This window comes from Mesoplodon mirus (genome assembly GCF_964341445.2).
Source record: "Mesoplodon mirus genome assembly, chromosome: 3".
In the NCBI taxonomy this organism is placed as follows: Eukaryota; Metazoa; Chordata; class Mammalia; order Artiodactyla; family Ziphiidae; genus Mesoplodon; species Mesoplodon mirus.
The window spans coordinates 181542637-181566789 of record NC_138978.1 but is presented as its reverse complement, the minus strand read 5'-3'; the positions used below and the strand labels follow the sequence as shown (position 1 = coordinate 181566789).

General features: G+C 38.4%; 1 protein-coding gene across 1 annotated transcript in view; it reads right to left on the bottom strand.

Moving 5' to 3' along the window:
- RAB3GAP2 (RAB3 GTPase activating non-catalytic protein subunit 2) overlaps window positions 1–24153 on the bottom strand; it is a 91107-nt gene that overhangs the window by 15644 nt on the left and 51310 nt on the right. Inside the window, exons 10-24 of the mRNA XM_082612080.1 lie at window positions 22117–22265; window positions 20858–20937; window positions 20645–20734; window positions 18750–18889; window positions 16438–16654; window positions 15722–15865; window positions 15402–15484; window positions 14985–15049; window positions 11637–11727; window positions 9271–9398; window positions 6639–6852; window positions 6156–6253; window positions 3675–3780; window positions 2887–3047; window positions 1567–1795 (exon numbers count right to left, since the gene is read on the bottom strand). Coding sequence (XP_082468206.1) covers window positions 1567–1795; window positions 2887–3047; window positions 3675–3780; window positions 6156–6253; window positions 6639–6852; window positions 9271–9398; window positions 11637–11727; window positions 14985–15049; window positions 15402–15484; window positions 15722–15865; window positions 16438–16654; window positions 18750–18889; window positions 20645–20734; window positions 20858–20937; window positions 22117–22265 — 1995 coding nt within the window. The remainder of the gene's footprint in view (window positions 1–1566; window positions 1796–2886; window positions 3048–3674; window positions 3781–6155; window positions 6254–6638; window positions 6853–9270; window positions 9399–11636; window positions 11728–14984; window positions 15050–15401; window positions 15485–15721; window positions 15866–16437; window positions 16655–18749; window positions 18890–20644; window positions 20735–20857; window positions 20938–22116; window positions 22266–24153) is intronic.

Below are 24153 nucleotides of genomic sequence, written 5' to 3'. Positions count from 1 at the left end.
TTAATTAACAACATGATGCGATACCATATTTCCGTCATCAATATAGTTCAGGAAGTTATAAATTATAAAAAACATTCAAGATGAAGAGTCCCATTACCTAAAACAAATAGAATCTTCTGTAATAAACCAAAATTTTCCTCTCAGTCTTTCTTCCTATTTTGATTCAAATATAAACCTTTTGACAAAAAGAATGTGAAATCATAATTATCAGTGGAAATATCAATAAATGAGAGCAGTATGCCAGGCGATCTAATTTCTTCTGTTTGGCTTCTAAATCATTTGATAATTCCCGTTCCAGGATCAAGGCCCTGATCCTATTGCTCGGGTTAATATTAAAATGGCATTCCTACATTTTCACCAGGTGGCAGCATGGAGTGTAGTGAGTTTACAATTAAAAATGTTCACAAGCCTTATAAAGAATGAAAAAACGAGTTACCTAAATGAAAACTATAAATACCAGTATTTCTAAACCCAGACATATAGTCACTCCAGTATCAAAAGCCTGACAGAGCGGCTGGTAAGGAGAGGGTGTACGCCACGAGAAATTCAAAGTTCAAGATGCTCATGATCCTGCAAGACAGAAGCAAAGGAAGCCAGCGACTCCGGGACAGTAGAGAGTGGTGCATCGGAAAAGCGGTACAAAGTTCTGTGCAAGTTAGGAGGAAGAAGAGAGAACCCGCAGTCAGTGGATCATGAGAGGTTTCGTGGAGGGAGGTGGCATTCGAGGCGGGCCTTGGCAGGTGAGTAAGAGTGGGAGCAGCTCGGCCTCTCAGACCCAGAGATGGGGAATCACAGATGTTTCATCTGAATTAAAATCTAGCAACAAGCAAGCAAGAGGTGGAAATGAGCTGCATTCCGAGGTGAAGGTCCGTGGGGAGCAGAGTTTATACTTGGTTCCAGCAATTTCTGAACTTCCTAGTCCCAGTCTTAGTCCCTTAAACCAGTAAAAATTTTTGACAAGCCCAAAGGACTTTAGCTTATGGGTTATATTTATTGATAATTACGGTATCAGAAATTAAAACTGAGAAAATGTTTTAAAAATTTTATTAATTCATTTTAAAATAAAAATAATAAACCCATTACATGCTAGTATTTTATGAAAATAATTGTATTTGCCAAAGCAAAGCAAGATATTTAGTGAGAAGAGTGGTACTACACTTTTGCAAATCTCTTTGATGTCTAGCTTGGATCTGGACTGCCCAAGTCAGCTTCGACATTCTATCCACTGTGATCTGATGTTGTGGTTGAGGTGTAGGAGGAAGATCTGGCCTCACACAGATGTGAAGTTGGAGAAAAAGAGGACTGCGACCACTCTTTGAGAACCGTGGCTTATTTCCTAAGGCGAGGGGAAGTAGCTGGTGGTTCCTGAGCAAGGAATTGACAGGATCAGACTTGGAGGAGATTAACAGAGAAGAAGTATGTGGTGGGTAATTTATTTTTAAAATCTGAGTGTATTTCTCTTTCCTTATTCTTTCATTCATTTCTATAAAAAGCAAACCCCAAAATAGCCCATACCATAAAAAAAAATGTACATGGATACAGATGCTCAAATAAGCTTCAGGTTACCTTTTCCTCCTTCTAACAGCTTTTTAACAGAAAGCTTCGGGAGCGGCTCAGCCTGCAGCGATGACGCTTTGGAGGTTGAGGCATTCACTTTGCTATGAAGCAGAGTCTGAAGTAGGAGACAGTCCTCCAGCTGTTTCAGCAGAAGTTTCCAGTACTCAGTGTCAAGGGAAAGGGCCTCCCAGGAATCAGTGAGGGCCTCCGAATCAGTACCCGAAACTGTTTGGGAAAACTAAAAGAAAATGCACAGGTGATACTCTGGCCAAGATTCCGGATCTACATTAACTTGAATGAGCTTTTAACTTGAAAGCTGATGCGTAGTCAGGATACATCACAAAGCAATGCACAGATGCTGTTTCACAAATATTACTACTTGGCTGGATGGAACATGAGGGTCAGGAGTAGCCTGGAGATTTAGGGGCAACGATGATAGAGTCGGGGCATTTACGAAGAGAACAGCAGTGAGGCCCCCGATTCAGCTAACATGCACTGCAAAGGTTTCAGGGCCATCCCTGCAAGAGCCACAGCTTTTTCCGTCAGTACCAGGATACTGACAGCTCCTCAGAATGTACTAGACAACATAAAAAATGTGTCTTAAATTTCTCTCTCTCCATTAGTATAAACATCTTAAGCCAGTCATATTAAAGTTAGCCCACAAACTACTGAGACTGACAATGTTGAGTGAATCTCTACAGACCTATTTAAGTATCTCATCTAATTTAATGCAACATCCCCCTAGAAAAAATTTTTTGATTTACCATGAGATATAAGGGATGTTAATTAAGTCTTTTTCTTTTCTGAAATAAATTTCAGTTTTCAAGACATGGGGAAAAGCCACAAAGCAGAAGGTCAACAGGAAACTTCCATTTGAGTCATTCAACACTCTATGCCAAAACCACCATTGTTTATAAAAGGGGGGTATAAATACAATTGTAGGACTTCAGAGCCGAAAGAAATCTGAGAAATGACGCCGTCTAACCCTGATCCTTTTGGACGAGAAAAATGAACCAGGACCCGTCTTTTAAAGGCACTCACCACAGATCACCAGCTGATGGCGGAGACCAGATCTCTGCCCTCCGAATCCAGGGCTTTTCCCCTTACGCCACGTGGAGACTAAGTTCAAGTATGCGTGTCATCGGAATAAACAAATTAAGGACAGCACCCTTCACCCCCCAGAGAGACAGAAAAGATCCTGCTGGACACACACGTCAAATCCTAGATGTTGCACAACACTGAAGACGATGCAGCCCAGAAGGGGAGAGCGGGCCGGGCGCCAGCTGGAGAGGTGCCCCCCACCTACAGAGCAGCCCTCGGCTCACTCACTTTCCTCTCAGTCAAGCTGCTGGATATCTGGGCGGCGACAGCATGCCCGACGTGCGCGGAAAGCAGAGCAGCCCCGTTGTGCTCAGACTGAATACAGGCCGTGCGCATCTGCTGCCACCAAGGGGACACTGACTGGGAATCCCAGGTCTCTTCGATGGCCACTACCGGCAAAAGGGCAAAGTTAAAAAGAAGAAACTCTTAGCTGGGAGATTTTTTTTTTTTTATTGGTCCAAACTTTGACATCAAACATAATGTTAACACTAAATTCCCCACTGATGCATCTATATATTTCTCAATGAATTGGAAAATAAATCTACAATTTATTTTATTCAGAACACTTATAGTCCATTTATTTATGCTGTTAGGCATCTTGCTTCTCAATCAACTGTAAAGCTCCGTTTGGAATATTTTCATCATTGCTGAAAACTACTCTTGAATGTTTAATATAACAGACTCTTGTTCTCATCATGCCAAAACAATAAGAGAACTATTACCTCCACAGGAGACCATCTGATTCACCTCACTGAGTTGAGAAAACACACTGTTCACATCATTTCTGATGATGATGCAAAACAGAATTTTCATAAAGCACACTTTGAATGCGTTAAGAGCTTTCTACGACTACCCAGAAGAGTCTCTCTAGTGAAATGTTTTGTACCCCCTGGCCTCCTTCTGTTAAGAGAAAGTAGCCTCCCTCCCATTTCTGCAGAATTTCAACACTGCATGTTGTTTCCGGGAGTGGGGCCCACGCTCCCCGACAGCTGATCCTCGGCGCCCACCACGCTCACCTCTCATCTTGCTCAGGATGCACAGCGTCGCGTGGAGACAGCAGACAGACTGCGGTTTGTCCAAAATATCTTTTTCCTTAGAAAGCCACACACTCAGGAGCAGAGACTGCAATCAGAGTTTAAATCTTTCTCAGTCTAAAAAAATATTTACCATAAACAAAATCTTGTCCTTTTCTAGAGAGCACACATGTACACGTGAGCGATCCAGTCTCTCTGGCTGAGAGGGAAGTGCTTGCGTGTTACATGATGGAGTGTGAGGGGTGGAACAGGCAGCTTGTTGGGGATCTACATCCCATTTCCACCACTTCTTTAGGCCTCCTGGGACGGAGGCCATACTGGTTTTATTTCTGCATTTCCCTAATGGCTAATGGTGTTCAACATCTTCCAGGTGATTGATTATTTGCCATTTGTATGTATGTGTTTTGGTCACGTGTCTGTTCAAATTCCTTGCTCATTTTTAAATGGTACTGTTGTCTTACTACTGAGTTGTACAAATTCTTTGTACAGTGTGGACACAATTCATTTATCAGATCTGTTTTGAAAAAGTCTCGCCATTTCAGTTTCTTAACGGTCTTTTAAAAAACAGAAGTTCTGAATTTTCATGAAGCACAGTTTATCAATATTTTTCTTTTACAGTTCATGCTTTTTGTACCCTAGGAAACCTTTGCCTAAACCAAGCTTTCTCTGGTGTTTTCTTCTGTAAGTTTTGTGAGTTTTACCTCATATTTATGTTCCATTTTGACTTAAATTTTATATATGGCTTGATGAGGTAAAGGTGTGAGGTTTGTTTCTTCCAGATTTTTCTCTAACCCCGATTTAATGTAGATAACAAATTTAAATGAACTTGATTAAACACAACGGAAAAAAGTAGTATTCTGTGTTCGTCTATTTAAGCATCACAATTTTGAGTGACAGGTGATACTTGTCTCCTTTCTTTTTAACTTTTTATTTTGAAGCGATTATAGATTCACTGGTGGCACAAAGGAATGCACACGGAGGTCCCGTGCGCCCTTCCCACAGTCTCCCCTAATGTTAACATCCTACACAAAGCCGAGACACTGTCATTTGTAAAATCCATAAAGCTGACGCACATTTCACCGGTAATACAGGCACTCGTTTTGCATCATGCAGTTTTATCACGTGTAGCACGGCATACATGACCATCACCACGATCAAGACACTCGACTCTACCATCGGCACAAGACTCCCTCCTATTAACTCTTTACAGCCACACCCGTCCCCTCCCCTACACTCATCCCTAACCCTTGGCAACCACTCATCTGTCCTCTCTCTCTACAACTGTTATTTTATAAAGGTTATGAAAATAAAATCAGGTAGCATGTATCTTTTTAAGATTGGCTTTTTTCTATCTGCATATTTTCCTTGTTTATTCAAGCTACTGCTTGTAGCAAGGGTTTATTCCTTTTTGTTGCTGAGGAGTGTTCCATGGTAAGGATGTGCCACCGAAGGGCACTGAGTAGTTTTGTGTGTGTGGCTAGTATGAATAAAGCAGCTTATGGACATCCACGCGCAACCATGTGTATCTTTAACTGCTTTCCTTCCTGACATATACACTGCAGAGTGAGGGAGAACAGAATCCATCTTTAAAGGGCTTACATGTTCAATTAAAACAATACGTTAACACAGTCAACAAGTTCATAGAGGTGGAATGCCCAAATCCTGGCCAAAATTTAAGATGTGTATGGGGCTGTGACAGAGTATGTGTATGTGTACATGTGAGAGGTGGTAGAGGGCAGGACGGTGATGGTGGGGTAACTTCCCCGCCCTTTTCAGAAAGGGTGAAAATTTAGTGTCGTAGTTTTTCCACTGGATGATTCTTTAATTTGCATTTGTTATAGCACAGACATTAATTCCTAATATATATTCAAAGTCTGGGAATGTTTGATAATTCTATAATGCTTTAAGGGAACTTCATTTTGTTCTCCAGATAAGATCTTTTTAGTTCTAATATGAACATTTTTACTGAAGATCACAGTCCATTGTAAATGCGTGCATACATGACAGATTCTAAATTTATTCTAGGCCAACCATGGAATATGCTGGTTATAATTTACAGAGAATGAGAAAAGTAAGGTAATATTATTCAATTAAATACAGTGATTATAAATTTCCTTGATCATTTTTTTTTCTTTCTTTTTTTTTTGCGGTACGCGGGCCTCTCACTGTTGTGGCCTCTCCCGTTGCGGACGCGCAGGCTCAGCGGCCATGGCTCACGGGCCCAGCTGCTCCGCGGCATGTGGGATCTTCCCGGACCGGGGCATGAACCCGTGTCCCCTGCGTCGGCAGGCAGACTCTCAGCCACTGTGCCACCGGGGAAGCCCTCCTTGATCATTTTTAGGAAGTTTTCATGTATGTTCTATGATATGCTTTAGACAGTGGTAAAAAGAAAAAAAAAAAGAGACTGACACGTCTGGGTGATAGTAGCAAGGACGAAGAGCAGCCAGAAACAAGAAGCCTTACCAACAACAGCTGGGGGCTAAGTCCAGCTGACTCCAGAGCGTGACACATATCCTCAGTGGAGCTTTCTCCACATAAACACCTCCAAAAAAAGAAACTGCCTGGTAAAACAAAAACAAGACACGTCCATCAATGACCACTTACCATCTGGACTCACAACCCTCCTGAACTGCAACCTAGATCCCCAGAGGAGCAAAACAACACGAGAGAAGGGAAATCAGTGGTTTAACTGGCTTAAGTGATTAAAGCAGAAGGCAAATCATCACATGTCTGACACTGTCTCCTAAGCGTACTTACTAATTCAGTACAACTTGTATGACACAGTGCCTACCTGTCCAGAGGATCTTCTGTGGACTGTAAAACACATATTAAATTCTTCGGTTAATTAATTTCAAAACAAACTCAATCTCTGAGATGCTATAAGCTCCTCCCAGGCTTTCATCTAGAATAGGGAGGATTCAAAGAGCAATTTCTCATTCAACCTACCTAAAGCCACACGGTCCTCTTCACTTATCTTCTTTACGTTGATCACATCTTTCTCATATTCTAAATATTCCAGAAATGTTTTGACAGGCAACACACCATCCTTATCATCAGAAAATCGGACGGCAGTCCTGCTGTTCTCTTGTTTATACTTCTCTAACAATGCCTGGAGCTTAAGAAGTTCTTTTTCATCAAGCCTTAGTAACACAGCCAAGTCCTTAAATATAGTGGAAAAAAAAAAAAAGTTCTGAATAGACCATGTCTCTTTCTCTGACTCTTCCATAAGTGTCAACGCTATCATCTGAAGTGAAATGCGAGACTATAAGCAAAAGATGATGACTTTTGAATTAATGTGATAGCTATGATATGCTCTGCTTAAAACTTTACTCTCAGTTCATGAGTAGGAGGTTATATAAATAAACTAACCTTGAAATACTACATATTACTGAAAGTACCACTTTTAGAAAGTTTCTTGAGATTATACTCTTCTAAAATGTCTAAATTTTAATAAACATGTATTATTGCTTAATCAGAAAAAAAATTTAAGCCTTTCCCCCCAAACCATCAGGGAGTTTGGGGTTTTTGAGCATGAGCCACCTGTTCTCCTGGCTTGGCCCTGCAATGAACCTTTCTTTGTCTGCTGAATAAAAAAATATTAAAAGGGTGTCAACTGCTAACGCTTGTGATTCCGAGGAAACTAAAGAACTACTTGAAATTTAATGCTTGTTTATTAAGCAGCATAAACATTATAAAATAAAAGCAGTGGAAAACAATCTTCACTGTATCTACATATAAATCCTCTATGTGGCTCTTGGGGCTGCAGAGATATAACCTGCCAGCCTTTCAAACTGTTTTTACACACCTTATGTGCAGAAGCATCTCCTGATCTACCATTATTCTTCTAAATTAGGGACAAGTGTACACATACACACACACACACAGACACAAACGCACACATTCACCATAGCAAGCAAAACTTTCCTCCCCTCATGCTACATGATTAAAGCTGCATTCTTAAACAAGAGCAGTTTTGTTATTTATTTACTTATGCATGTTGTTTTAAGAACAAGTAGTAAACTGCAAAATGCTACGGAATACACACAGGTGGTTCAATGCTATACCAAACTTATATGAACTATGTCCTACAGACAGCAAAAATGAATTAGTTTAGATTTGAATTTTAGTTTTGTATGTACAAAATTAGCCATTCAGCCAGTGGACTGCATGTTTTTTTAAGGATCCAAATAAGTCTACAGCAAAATACGGTTTTAATTCTTTAAAAGCATTTTAAAGATAAAAAAATAATGAAAAAGAACAATCTGTCAACTGATTTTTAAAAGTTTATAATTCTTTTGCACACTATATTGGGGCTATCAAGTGGAAATGAATTCTACAAGGGACTATTAATGCCATATATTTTAAGTTTCTTTTGCAGGGTTCAAGAGAGATAGTTTTGATTTTATTAAAAAAAAATTTAAGCATTGAAGAATCTATGAAATGTCCAGGCAATCCTATAGACATAACTTAATCAACCTGAACTTTTCTGTTGCTTGAAATGATTTTTCTCTATTGGTGAAGTAGATAGCAAAACAAAAGCTCCTGAAAAATGGCTTTGTCATTTATAATGGCACTCACAGAATATTATTGTGAAGATTGTTAAAATGCTTTATAAAATCCATCTAGAACCCCAAAGATAAAAAAAGATGTTAGGACTTGTAGGTTATTTCCAATACAAAGGGAAAACCTTCTCTCATTTTTCTGTTTAAAAATTTTTATTCATGTATGTGCATTTACAATAAAAGGCATCCACTTTAAAACTCAATTAACTTTCAGATACACCAGATGAGTTTTTTAAAAGCATTACCAGTGACTTGAAAAATCACTAAAAATCACCTTAATAATTTTCCTTTAGACAAATAAAAGACATGAGGCCCCGATGCCAGGCAACCTGGCCAAGGTCACATAGTAGTCGAGGGAAGAGAGGACAATATTTCTCTCTTTTCTCTATCAGGAGAAATTCGATTTCTCTAGATGGAAAGTAAGAATTTGTATACTCTTCTCAGAAATGAGCAACACTGCACTGTAATAAAGATTACAAGGTGCTATCAGTTTTTACGTTTTATAAAATAAAAACACAGAACATTTTCTACAATTACTTTAAACACTCTGATGTACGATAAAATATTTTTTAAAATGTATTTCATTACATAGTAAACAACAGAGCAGTATGAGCTTGCTAACAACAACACAGAAAAGCTGGTCTCTTCTGTTTGGCAGAATCTTTTTTTTTTCTTTAAAAGAAATTAAAATTTTGCTACTTCAGTAAACTGCATATATTTTAATTGGCAAACCCTGTCCAGAAGAAGTTGTATTGTAAGAAGTAACCTTAAAAAATAAGGAAAACCGAATGCTTCTAGGTATTAAAAATGGATTAACAATAAGTTCAATATTCTAGCCTAAATAATATAAATTTAGCAGCAAGGCACGGAAAGCCAGCAGAAGGTCTTGTAAAGAAAATACTTTTTTTTTAACACCTAAAAAAAAACCCTTAATATTCTACTTCTTTACTACCAATTAAAAAAATAAAAAATAATCAAAGAGATTATTTTTTATAATGAATAATGGGATTACTCACATTATCAGAGAATGGCGTGTCTGAATGAAAATCAATGGAATTTAATTGACTGACAGACTCATAAAGATGGAGTAATTTCAATTTATTGGCACAAAACTGTAGCAATCCTTCATCAACACACTCAAGCTCTATAAGGTAGAAGGAAAAAATAAAGAGATATATTTAACAGACTGATTTAAAAAGGCCTTTCATTAAATCTCTTAATATTACATAATTCCTTGATGTTCTATTTTATTAAATATTGGGATGCTTAAGCTATAATGGATTAAGAAGGCAAAAATAATTTTCCCGTCATGGCAAAATGTCTAAATTTTTAAATGAAATAAGGTGCTCTAATAGAAGGGGACATTTAAAAAAAGAAAGAAAGAAAGAAGAAATATTTTAGTCTAGTACTCAAATTTAAATAAATGATTTGGAAACAGGTTTGAAAATGTTCTCCCTCACCCCGTCAATCGTATGTCGTCTATTATGCTCACACCCTGAGGAAAGACAAATAGAAAGTTGCCTGGCTCTTCTTATTATCATGGTCAAAGATATTATAATTCAACCAGAAAATGTGGATTGTGACAGATGTATCCTCAAGAAAGCCTGGCAAAAAGTAGAATTCCACTTAATATCCTCCATCAATCAGGTTTTTTTTCAAGGTTAGTGCTGGAAAAATACTCTCTGTATAATACATATGACAATTTAAGTATTTATTTCTAATACAAATGAATACTTATTCTCTAAAAAGGCAGACACTGAAAATTCCCAAGAACTCTGATATGGGATTTAGTAACATGGAAGACTGTCCAAGTTCTTATAGCCATAATAAAACTTAGCATACTAAATACTTGACATTTTTAGGAGTCTCATTTATGGGTAGAACTTGAAACTAGTGATGTTACAGAACTCTGACAATGGTGTCTGGTTTACTCCCAGCTAGTGCAAGATAATTTTTAATTTAATAAATTATGATATTTTTTAAGGCCTTAGGGGATAGGGGGACTTTATCAGTGCACTTTACTTTTTTTTTTTTTTTTTTTTTGCGGTACGTGGGCCTCTCACTGCTGTGGCCTCTCCCGCTGCGAAGCACAGCTCTGGATGCACAGGCTCAGCGGCCATGGCTCATGGGCCCAGCCGCTCTGTGGCACGTGGGATCTTCCCGGACCGGGGCACAAACCCGTGTCCCCTGCATCGGCAGGCGGACTCTCAACCACTGCGCCACCAGGGAAGCCCAATACTTTTTGAAAGAGGTATTTCTAACAAGCTGTATGCATTACAGGAGTTTACTATTTACCAAGAGTCAGCTTTACATATGTGTTGGAAGAAAAAATTCTCAAAATTAGGACACTTAAAAGTCCTGAAACAGCATATTACGACTTATCTATTAAGCTACTCTAAGTTGGCTTAAATATAATTAAATACACACCTGATTTCATATTTACACAACAAGCAAAAAGTCATGACTAGATGAAGTCACTCCATCACACACTACATTTTTAAATGATGTTAGGAATTCAGAATAAATTAAATTTTTCTAGCTCGGCTGGACAGAATGTGGAGTTACAAACTCACATTTACAGATGTAATTCTTTTCCAGACAAATTCTGAACAGTAAAAAACAACCAGAAAACACAGAACTGGTCATGTAAGCATAGTCTGTGATTTTGGAAGCCCTAGCTCCGTTCATGAGGGACATGGATGAAAAAATGTGGATTCCATACATTAACAAAACATAAATCAAAGCCTAGAATTTTTTTTAATCATTATCATAGTCAAAACAACATTACTTAAAGTTAAATAAGACATAATGGCAGCAAGAGAACCTGGCTGCTTTTTGCTTACCACCAGACATCTCGTCCCCTCCTGCCAATGGCTTTCACAACGCTCTACAGCTATTACCACAATAATCACTTCCTATCATTCTATACTTATATCTTTCCTCCCAGTAGATGGAGTCAAATGAAAAATATTTACAGTAAGAAACAGAGGCAACATATTCAGAGAAAGCTCAGAGGAAGATCAACAGCATACAGGGAATTAAAACAGCAACAGGGAATTAAAAAGTCCCCAATACTAAAGGTATGAAATGTTTCCTTCTTTCTTATATATTATTTCCACGTTAAAGTAACATGACGGGGAACTCCCTGGCAGTCCAGTGGTTAGGACTCTGCATTTTTCACTGCTGAGGGCTCAGGTTCGATCCCTGGTCAGGGAACTAAGATCCCACAAGCCATTCGGCCTGGCCGAAAATTTAAAAATTAATTAATTAATTAAAAAATACAGTAACATGATGGCATCATAAGCAGTTAATATTTTCTATCATCAGAGTTATAAAATTTGAGATTGAGACCATAAACTTCAGTCAGTACAAATCCTATTACCTTGATTTTTTAAAGTGTCCATTAAAGTCTGAGTGATGTTTCTAAGGCAGGAAAATGGTAAACGTATGCTTGTCAAAATGCTTTCCAATGCCTAGAAGAAAGATATGGAACAATTCTCATAATTAGAAGGCAATGATTTTGTTTTTTAAATTTTACATTTATGCCTATACTTTCACTACCCCAAGTTTCAAAGGGAAGCTCCATTTTTAAGATGTTTTATCATACTTACCTGAGAGTTAAAGTTGCATCATAAGTACTATGTAATCAATTTCATGTCATGCCAAACATGGTACAGTGACAGAAAGTCCAGGCTGAGAATGAAACAACTTAGAAGGCAACTGATGTTCAACAGAATGGCCAAGACAAAACAGAAACAGAGATAAAGGTATTCACCAGTAAGAGTCTGAATAAGTCTATACTCTATAGGTATAAATGAAAAGCAGACACTGTCATTGTCATGTCAATAATAAAAGCAGACAATAACTTAATTCCTGCTATATTACTGCACCTGAGCATGGCTGGCTGAATCCACAGGCCATGCTAGATAGATGTATGTATACACACTCCCCACCTACCCTCTTCCTACCCACTAGTAGATATTTAAGAGTGGTCATCATCAGTTCCAAAATCCCTCGTCATGCCTAAAGAAGCAACAATCAGAATCACAAATGGGTCAGACACAGCACCTGAAGTTCCTACTTAGCTGTTCATATCAGCACATTAAATTGGATTTTGACTGATGAGATTAAATAGTCTAAAAGGTAGGCTAAGAATGTGGCATGAGACAAACATCAGATTGTAACACAACAACTCTGTGTGTCTGTGGAGAAGTGGGCCTAGAGGGCGGCTCAAGAGGTTGGTCCGGCCTATGATGAGGCAACTGGGTGGAGGATATAAAGAAAGTGACCCAAAGAGGCAAAATACCCTGGAAAATGTAATCTGCCTCTGTTCTGTCTACTATTACACAAGCTAGCAGCTGGCTCACTGTCCTATTATTCAGTCTTCCAAAGTCTAAACTGGTTTCTTTTCTCCCTTAACTGTTGTAAAATAATACACAACTTTCACTGTTAGGTTGTCTAGTATTTTTAATAAAATTCATAGCTTCATACAAAATTCAGTAGTAGGGTAAAACAAAAGAAAATCAAGAAGACAGTTTGCAATATGCTGAAGTTTCCCAATTTTGTTGTTCCACGATGTAAGATAAGAAAGATGGTATCAAAATGACAAGAACTGTGTGGGTTATGAGCCTCCTTTCCAGGACCGATGCCCTAAACTGCCTCTCCACATGCCCACCTTCTCACAAGAGTCCCTTTAATAACGGAGGCTGCCCGGAGGAAGATGAGAGCCCATGAGTGCTGTCAGTGGAATGGAAAACTCAATTAAAAGTCAGAGACTTGCCTGTTGTACAATAAAACGATAAACATTGTTTTTAAAACATGACTGCTTAAGTGAGAGAGTGGCATGGACATATATACACTACCAAATGTAAAACAGATAGCCAGTGGGAAGCAGCCGCATAGCCGGGGAAGATCAGCTCGGTGCTTTGTGACCACCTAGAGGGGTGGGATAGGGAGGGTGGGAGGGAGGGAGATGCAAGAGGGAAGAGATATGGGAACATATGTATATGTATGTATAACTGATTCACTTTGTTATAAAGCAGAAACTAACACACCATTGTAAAGCAATTATACTCCAATAAAGATGTTAAAAAAGAAAAAAGACTGTCACAGTAGAATAAAAGGGATAGAAAGAAATTAGTATTCACTAACTCATCCCACTACTTTAGATGCTGTGCATTATGAAAATGACGTATTTGGTAAGGTCCCTGTTTGAAGGAGCTTAAAAGAGGTAAAGAGGAAAAAGCTGGGGAGCTTGACTAATATACATGAAATAATTAGAAAACAAGTATAGTCGGTCCTCTGTATCCATGGGTCCTGCATCTGCAGATTCAACCAACCATGGATTGAAAATATTTGGAAAGAAAAAATTCCACAAAGTTCCAAAAAGCAAAACTTGAATTTGCCACACACTTGCAACTACTTCCATTGCACTTACATTGTATTTACAACTGTTTACATAGCACTTACATTGTGTTAGGTATTACAAGTAATCTAGAGAGGATTTAGAGTATACAAGAGAATGTGCACAGGTTATATGCAAATATTACACCATTTTATATAAGGGACTTAAGCATCCTGAGATTTAGGTATCACAGGGGGTCCTGAAATCAATGCCCCTGAGGATACTGAGGGGCGATTATAGTCATTAGCTCTCTGGTTCTGATTAAAAGTAGAGTTCAGAGGCATCCATGAGGATTGATGTGTCAGGTAAGAATTTATAGTTAGAACCTGAGCAGCATTATGAGGGACCTGGATAGGAGGAATGGGAGTAATATAATGAGTTACCGTATTATAAGCAGGAGCCTGGAAAAGGTAACCAGTCTGACTATATCATGAGAGGCGGAGGCTGTGGAGCAACAAGGCCTCTTCCACAGTAGAAATGCGAATGCCAATTAGTACGAGTATTTTGAGAAGCAATTTATCATCAACTAGTACAGCCAAAGCTCATACCTAGCAATTCCACCCTTACACATGTGCACCAGGAAAAATGTACAAGGATAATCCCACTATCATTGCTGTTAATAGCAAAAAACTAGAAACAAGCTAAATGTCCACTGACAGGAGAGTGAACAAATAAATGGCGGTCACGGAGTGGAATTCCTATAGCACAGTACATGAGTCAACTGCAGCTGCAGGCAGCAACGGGGATGAGTCCCAGAAACACAATGCTGAAGGAATGAAGTAAGTCACAGAAGAAGACAGAGCGTGACTCCATTCATACAAAGTTTAAAAAAGCAGAAAATGCATCAATATGTTTTAAAGGAGCCATACAGAAATGCTGTATCTGTAAAGAAAAGCAAAAGCGAAAGGAACATAAAATTCTGAAGACTGGTTCCCTTAGGGATGGGAGAAGGGGACGGGATGGAGGAGGGGCGTGCACGGCTCTTCAGACTTCCTGGTAACATTCTGTTTCCTAAGGTGGGTGGTCATACACATCGTTGTCTTATTATTATTTAATTTGAATATACGTTATGTATGGGTTTGTTTATATGTATAAAACACATGTGTTTCCGTGTATGGTAATATTATTTAATTTAAAAAAGAAGAAAGAAGAAAAGAAACAATAGAAGCTTCCACATGGGAATATAAAAAAGGGTGAACATGCATGAAAACACGAAGGAAGATTTTAGCTTGTCATGTTTGGAGGGAAATAGGAAAAAAAAGATTTTGTTAAGAAGGATATGTACTAGCTACTCAGCAAGAAAGTCCATTTATTATATACACTTACTTGTTTTTTGGTTGCAGGGTACTTAATATCGAGAATTAATTCCTTTATTTCTGTTTCAATCAAATCTAGAAAGAAAATTAACCGAAGTAAAATTTTCACTTTTATGACAGTTAAACTTTATTCTGAAAGAAAAAATCATGTATTTGCGATATCAGTCAGTCTAAAGGATTTCTGCGTTCTCTCGGAAAGTACTGTTTTATTGTTACCGATTCTAATACTCCCTCGATGGCACATTTCATCCTCCAGAGTAATTCCAGTAAAAATTACACATGATTACTTGTACCTCACCTCATTCCAAAAAGGAGTTGAAGTAGCTCATAAATGCACTGAAGTGTTCTGATTGTTCCATTTAGAATATTCTATTAATTTTAAAAAATGACATAACAGTTTACTTCATTTTTATTGAAGGACACCTACCAAGATTGGGAGATTTTGCTTTCAGTAAGGCTCCCAGTTTCTTCACTAAGTGCATGTCCTTGGCTCGTTCACTCTTCTTATCACTAAAACAATAAATACAACAAATTCTTACAGAATGTGAAACTGTTTTCCTTCTAATTCTGACACGCTCCAGATTTCTTTTTCCTTTCTATTCTTCCTATTTAACTTTAAAGGTTATCAGTCTAATCAGAAAAGAGAACAAAATGATAGCTATGAAACAAAGTAAAACAAACAGCAAATAAAGGACCAGGAAAAGTTAGCAGAGGGACATAAGTAAGCTGGCACGTGATACAACTTACCTCAATGCTAAATGGAAAGGGACATTTACTGTTTTCACACTTCCAGACACTGGATCAACCAGACAGATCTGGTAAGTCTGCGGCTGCCAATTCTGACTGGTAACGTTATTTAAGCCCATTATTTTATAGCCAGGATACAGAAGCCTGAGGAAATCACATACCAATATGGTAAAAATCTTAGAGAAAGGAAAAATGTTAAAAGGTGCTATTATTACAGCTTGGGACCCCTACATTATTATCAATTCAGAAGCATCAGTAAGGCAAATAAATACTGATACCAAAAACATAAGTAAAGCAGAACCCAACTAGCAGGGTTCTTATACCTTGTTAAAATGTGCTAGAAAATTAAATGAACACAATCAGGCCTAAGTTGCAGTGGTAAACAAAGCATTCACCTCACTCAACATCATCACCAGGGGAACTGGAAAGAATCTTTCCTTTCGAGCCTCCACAGTGTAAGTAAGGGCTGGGGACAAATAGCAGCACCAAAGCTGACTTTAATTCAGTAGCATATCACGGCCTCTTCAATCAGATTCCTTTGCTATTAAATACTTAATCCTTAATTATATACCAGGCACTCGCAGGAAAAAAACATAATAAAGGACATTTCAATTCTCAAACAACTTGTAATCTAATAAGTAGCTTTAATAAAAGCTTTACTTTAACAAAAGCATTCCTTTCTGTAACCAGGAAAAGGCCCGGCGTTTGCAGCTTACCTGCAGTGCTTTCCCACGTTGAAAGCGCCTACTCTAGGGCCCTGCTGTGTGCTCCACACTTCTAAAACGCCCCTCCGCGGTGCATAGATCACAAGGAACTGAGCTACTCGACTTGGACCCTGAGGACTTCCAAAGGGGGAAAAGTCCACCTTTTCTGGCACTCTTTCGTGGAGGTCCTCTACAATTTGGATCCAACCAGTCTGTGCGTCTCGATACCCTTGGAGACAGAGGAAAGGAAAGCTACTTAGTTATGTCATCTAGGTTTAGCAGTAGCCTCCTCAAGCACTCTGGGATGTTTCTGGTGGCGGGGCGGGGAGCCTTAAGAAAAGCTGTAAAAGTGCATTATCGGGTGGGATGGAGGGAGACGCAAGAGGAAAGAGATATGGGGACATATGTATATGTATAACTGATTCACTTTGTTATAAAGCAGAAACTAACACACTATTGTGAAGCAATTATACTCCAATAAAGATGTTAAAAAAAAGTACATTATCTTTTATTATGAAATACATTAAACAGAAAAGAAGATAATAATTATGATAAATACTAAATCACCAAGTCTTATTAAAACTTCAGATTTTGCTATATTTGCTTCTGATCATTTTTTTTTCTTTAAGAAAAAAACAGTTATCCCGGAGGGTTCATGAGCACACTTCCCTCATCTCATTCCCCTCCCTCCCTCTTTTCAAAAAATTCTGGGAAGGTTATCAGGTTCAGACTTAAAAATACAATTAAAATATAAGAAAAAGATCAAATTGGTTCCCTGCTATTCAAGTCCCTTGGTGATGTGCAGACAGAGGGAAAACATGGGCTGCAGAGCGATGGGAAACAGCTCCGGCCTGTGAGAAGAAAGATGCAGCTGACACGTCTTCCACTTGAGGGTGGCCCCTCTCACAGGCAACTGATCCCTCTCTTTCCAGGACAGGGAGGAAAACGACAGACTGCACCAGCTGCAGAAGGACAGGCAACAGTGGCAGCGATAAGATCGCCATAGTGGATCTGGACCGGCTGGTATATATTCTGGAAAAGTCTTGCTGAGAACATACCCTTGATGTTGGTTCAGAAGACAAACACCATTTCAGGGAGAAATGATGTATCTGCAGCATTAAAACCTATTTCTAAAGACACTTAAACATGTGGCAGGTAAACACTGCAGGAATTCTCTGGCAAGAAGGTTAATAGTGGCCTCAGTCTGGCCCTCAAATCCATTATTCCTCACAATGCTAAAAACAGACCAGATTGCACCCAAATTGTGATTTCTAACCAGTAGTCTGAGCTGACATGTTGCTATTCCAGATCACTTCAAACAATGCATTCTTCCCTCTTCCTTGGTCAAGGAGATTTTATTTTACTCAGGTTGACAATGTGCCTAGATATGTTCAAGTCTCCCTTGTAGTTAAGTTTGGCCGTGTGACTAAGTCCTGGCTAATGTATTGTAGAAAAAGCTTGACAAGACTTCAGAAAGTATCTTCAAAGTGGACTAAATTGGCAGTCTTCCTTTCCCCTTCTTCCTTCCTGGGATGCAGATAAGAAGGCTACAGCTTCAGCAGCCATATGAACCATGAGATAACCTTGCATGGGGAAGCTCCATGGAAGGAAACTGAGCTCCTGAGGACATCACAGTGACATCATATCAACCCTTGGCTCTACTGTTTGCCACTAAATACAACTTCTAACTGACAAAGTTACTGAGACACTTAAGTGAACTGACCCAAGCACGTAGATATGGAAGTCAAATGGGAAAAAAATGAATTCTGCTAGGTTTTGCCATCTTAAATCTGAAAGACTTGGCATTCGAGGGGGCAAGAAACTGAATTCAGGAATTGACAATGAAGGTGAGAATTGAAAAGAGGTATGTAAGGAAGAGGTTAAAAGTGCCTATGAGTTTTGGTCAGACTTAAAGGATGTATCAGTTAGACTACTGGGTCAAGTGTTGCTGATCTGAGTTTATGGTTTAAACAAACAAACAAAAAGCATAAACGTAAAGAATTAAACACCAGGGCCTCCCTGGTGGTGCAGTGGTTGAGAGTCCGCCTGCCGATGCAGGGGATACGGGTTCGTGCCCCGGTCCGGGAGGATCCCATATGCCGCAGAGCGGCTGGGCCCGTGAGCCATGGCCGCTGAGCCTGCGCATCCGGAGCCTGTGCTCCGCAACGGGAGAGGCCACAACAGTGAGAGGCCCGCGTACCACAAAAAAAAAAAAAAAGAATTAAACACTGTTATCAACCAGAAGCTGAAAAAGGATAACACTGTCCAACTGCTGGGCTAGAAAGCAAACTAACTGTTTTTTCTGGATTTTTGTAAGAAAGTACCTTTCCACATGCGTATTGCAATTCCTCTAGCTACGTCCAACAAAATAATTCTGCCAAAATCATCTGTTACTGCTGCCAGCGTGTTACATGGAGACAGACATATACTTTCACCATGGCGTCGGGAATCTGGAAGTCCAAATCTGAAATTTGAAAGAAAACAGAAAGCTCAAATCAAAGTGCAATCTAGAAATACATAAAAGAATAATGAAATGCATTCACAAAATAGGCTGAATCAGTTTTTATATAAAGAAATGTGAACTTTCTATGGATTAATACCTAATTTATTAACTGATCACACCACATTTTGCAATACAAAATGCATAAGGAAATTTCTTCTGTTACAAAATAAAAGCACCTAGGTTTCATTTCAGAGATTTTCTATATAGGTATCCACAACCTATTTTCAGAGAGTCTCAAGTACAACTAGATTTCCTTGATTAAATGATACATCATAGGAAACAATACCCTCACAACCAACTAAATTTTAGAATACTCTGTTCCTACACAGGCATCTGTGTAGTTCTGATTTCTGATCTGTTCTTTTTTTTTTTTCTTCTAGATATCATATCTTGCTGAGACCAATGCAAGTACAAGAATGTTCCTTCTTCTAAATAGTTATCTGTAAACTGCTCTTGGTCTATTATCAATCTTATTAGAACTGTGAGTAAAATAAAAGTAAAGAGGTACTGAGAAAGGACCAGAAGAGCTCATTTTGAAAAAGTCCCTGAGACAAAGTACTCAAACTTTGTTACATCTATTTGGATGCATAAGGGCCATTTGGCTTATTTCTTGATTCTTGGATGATCTTAGAAAATGTGATGTGTTATAACATACTTTAAGATGGAAAAAACCCTGGAAGATAATCTTTAATCAATTTTAATAACAGATAATTAGTTATATCTCTTTAGTTGAAGAACATCTAAAAAAAGGGGGGAGGTTTCTATTTCCCTTTCTATTGGGTAATAAAAAGTGATTTAAAAACAGAATCAGGCAAAAATCATACTCACTCCCCACAAAACCTGACAAATCCACTAAATATCCTACAGCACTGCTGAAGCAAGGAAGCACAAGCCAGCATGTGGAAGAGTGCTTGGATACATGGGACCCCCCATTTTTATTTATTTATTTTTTAAAGAAATCACTAAGTCCTTTTTGAGTTTCTACAGCTTAATGACAAACTAAACTTTTTACAGAAAGAAATCCAACAGCTATCAAAAAACCAATTTTCCTGCAACTTAAGCTAAGTGTACAGGTGTTTGTAGAAGAGCACACTCAACACATACACATTGAGCCCCCACTATATGACAGGGAGACAGCTGTGATAATACAGGCAAGAATCACTGTCCTCGTGGACTTTACATTCTGGTGGAAAAAAGTTAGTCCCACATTGGGCTTCCTAGGTGGCGCCGTGGTTAAGAATCTGCCTGCCAATGCAGGGGACACGGGTTCAAGCCCCGGTCCAGGAAGATCCCACATGCCGCAGAGCAACTAGGCCTGTGTACCCACAACTACTGAGCCTGTGCTCTAGAGCCCGTGAGCCACAACTACTGAGCCCACGTGCCACCACTACGGAAGCCCGTGCACCAAGAGCCCATGCTCCGCAACAAGAGAGGCCACCGCAGTGAGAAGCCTGAGCACCAGGACAAAGAGTAGCCCCGGCTCACCGCACTAGAGAAAGCCCGCGTGCAGCAACAAAGACCCAATGCAGCCAAAAATAAATAAATAAAATAAATACATGTATACATATATATAAAAAAATTAGTCCCACATTAATGACTTTTAGAAGCTCCAAAGACTCAGGAAATCAACAAATCAGCTAAGCACACAGAAAGACCATTAATTCAAGAGCGCATTCCTAAAAATACTAAAATGTGAGAAGAGCATGACAGACTTGCCTTACAGCTAATGGGGTAGCTGGTTCAACCTTGGGTTTTTGCTTCTGGACAGCTTCTTCTTCATGCTTGCTTTTCCAACCAAGCCAACCACTGAAAAGAAAGAAAATTCAGACTAACACCAGGGCTTCCAGAGTTTTAAACTGCAGACTATCAAAATATAAGTTAAAACCTAGTGAGATGCAAATTAGATCATTTAAATTGTGATGTAATTACCTGGCAGCACTAAATAAAGCAGAAGTGAGTTTACTTGCCACTGCTAATGCAACATGAGATAACAATGGCTGCGTGCTTCCCTGAAAAACAGAACATTGGAAAGAGAAAACAACAGCTGACAGGTAAACAGAATATATTTTCTAAACGAGACGTACCGTAAAGAGGTAGGAGGTGGCAATATAATCGAAAGTTTTAACTCTACAGTGTAAAAGTAAGGGAATCCCCTGGTGGTCCAGTGGTTAGAACTCCGTGCTTCCACTGCAGGGGGCTCGGGTTTGATCCCTGTTTGGGGAACTAAGATATTGCAAGCCATGTGGCACAGCCAATTAAAAAAAGAAAAAAAAAAAGGAAAATCACTAGTAGTTTAGTTATCTTTAGGATTTTCCTCTTTAAACTGTAACTAATGAAAAAAATTTAAACTAGGACATTAAAATGGCATTTTTCTACCAGGGCTACTGATTTCTTATCCATATACAACCGGCCCTTTTCCCTCTTTTTTTTTTTTTCTTTCCATTTTTTAACCAGTTTTTATTTAGAAATGTTTTATATTATACAAAAAAATTTTTAAGTACAGTTGATTTACAATGTTGTGTTAGTTTCAGGTGTATAGCAAAGTGATTCTATATTTTTTTCTTTTGCAGATTCTTTTCCATTATACATTATTACAAGATATTGAATATAGTTCCCTGTGCTCTACAGTAGGACCTTGTTATTTATCTATTTTATATATAGGAGTGTGTATATATTTATCCCAAACTCCTAATTTATCCCTCCCCCTTTTTTTAAAATGCATTTTTATTAAAGCAAAAAGATGGTTTGAACCATTTTGAGAAGGGTGCTGTTTAAGCGAACAACAGGAGATACCAAATCTAACACCTAATTTTTCCCAATTTGAGGAAGCAATTTTCACCATTTTATCAACTATAGTTGGAGGCTTGCTCTGTCTTTACAATTCCTCATTTACTCAAATCCCTGGTGGGCTGACATCACTAACAACACTAAGCCTCTGATTACTGCACCAATATTTAAAGACAACTCAACTAAGAATTCGGGGCATCAGAAACAAAGAAGGCCGCTTGTATTACACTGACTCTAGTACCTTCTCAGTTAATCTAAAGAATTTAGAAGAAAGTGAGTTGAGACTAATTTTAGCTTACATTGAAACTTAGAAATGTAAACTGCTTAATCTTTCTAAGGCTATGTTACCATCCCAATTTGTAGATATGTTGAAAAATCAAGATCAGTGATGAAACACTTACCTCTAAAGCATAGAAGAAGCCCGTAAATGGATTGGACCCTACAGTGATATACTGAGACATGGCGGGTGGGCTGTTTTTAATTGCTGCATTATATCCACCTATATTGGAGGCAGTCTTCATTTGATCAAAAGGGGACAGAGTCATAATACCTAATGATAAAACAGCAATAACAACACATGATTTTAATGAACTGAAATGACACTGTCATTTTAGGTTATTAGATTTCTATTTCAACTCCATTCTAAGATGCTAACTGCTGAGTTTCATTTAACAGACAAAAATCATTTTCAAAAGCTACAAGATCAATGCCATAAGACATTCATAAGATATTAAAGTTGCCACCTATAATTACTCTAAGCTATAAAATACTACAAAATTTAAATATTAATTTTTTAAACATATACAAATTCAAATGGTGCAAGATATATATAGAGAGTCCACCAACATCTCCAGGTATTAGTTCACTTCTTCGAGGTAACAACTGAAACAGTTTCTTAGGCTGCTTTCCAGAAATGTTGTATGCACATAAATGTCAGCACACCAAATAAACTGATGTGTGCCTTTTTTTTTTAATTTAATAAAATATCAAGGAGACATGCCTCATTCTTGGAAATCACTCAGAGTATTCCACTGTGTGGCCATGCCATAACTGATCTGACCTTCTGATGGACACTTATGTTGTTTCCCACCTTTTGCCACTACAAATAATGCTGCAACATATATCCTTGATAGATCTGTGCATATCTATATATAAGTCCATCTGTATGGCAAATCCTCATAAACAGAAGTGCAGGCTCAAAGGGGATCTACATTTTTTTAGAAATTGTATCAAGTACTGTGACGTTGTATACTGTAGAGTGCTGCTGACGTACACCCTGACCAAAAAGGTAGGAGAGCATCTGTACTCCCATATCCTTCCCAACGCAGTGAAAATAAACCCTTTCAAACATCTACTGATACCCTGCAGTCCAGACATCCCCAGGCTTTTAGAATGCAGAGGTAGTGTTCATTTCCTCAAGGCTCTAAGAACAGAAGTAGACAGACTGAATGTTGACGCCCACGTGCTGTGTGGGGCAGCAGAGAAGCCAGCGCCATTTAAACGCACCAGGTGGCAGGGAGACAAGGAGGGGGACAGTGAGCTTAGAGATCTAGAAAGTAAAGATCCTGCTAGATTCCAACACATGTGGCCTTGGGCAGCGTCTTCCAACTCGGGTACTCATGGTACATGAAGATACCCGGTTGAGAGGTTCCGAACACAAACACACTGCAGAATGGAACATGAGTTATTCTAACTGTCATATGTGTACTGCCTCGACTTTGAATGCAAATGGTCCAAAAAATGCATTGCTCCTGAAGAAGAAGCCTGGTAAAGGAAATGCTTTTAGGGAGTTCATAAGCAAACAACTTACTGGATTTAGGGATTAACGTCATCAAATAATCCTTACAAAAGCTGAACTGTTCTGAAAGATTATAATGCCTGTCTCATATTTATGAATGAATTCATGATTCAATATACAAAATGTCTTTACTACATGATTAAAATTGGCGTAAGTTCTGCTTTATTCTACCAGCACATCAAAGGCTGAATGGTGTCACATAGAAACTGAAATTTAAGTTTCAATACTCTCTCTTCATATTCCCACACACTATAGGTGTGAGTATAAACGGCTACAAGCTATCCAGCAAAATGGATCCAAAATTTTAAGTGGATTTATTCTCACCCATTCATAAGAGATGGGTGACCAGTTCTTTCCATCCTTGCCACGAATGATCTCTTCCTTCCCACAATTTAAGTCATCCACTTTTTTTTTTTCATTATATAGGAAATTCAATAACACTTTGTCATTTCTTATAACTACAGAACTTTCAAGTTATCAGCCAGGTATAACACAATATCACTTTGAAACATAATAAGTACAATTGACAATCTTTATTAATAATGTCAAATGTAATTTAAAAAATTTTTTATTAGACTACAGTTGATTTATAATGTTGTGTCAGTTTCTGCTGTACAGCAAGGTGAATCAGTTATACATA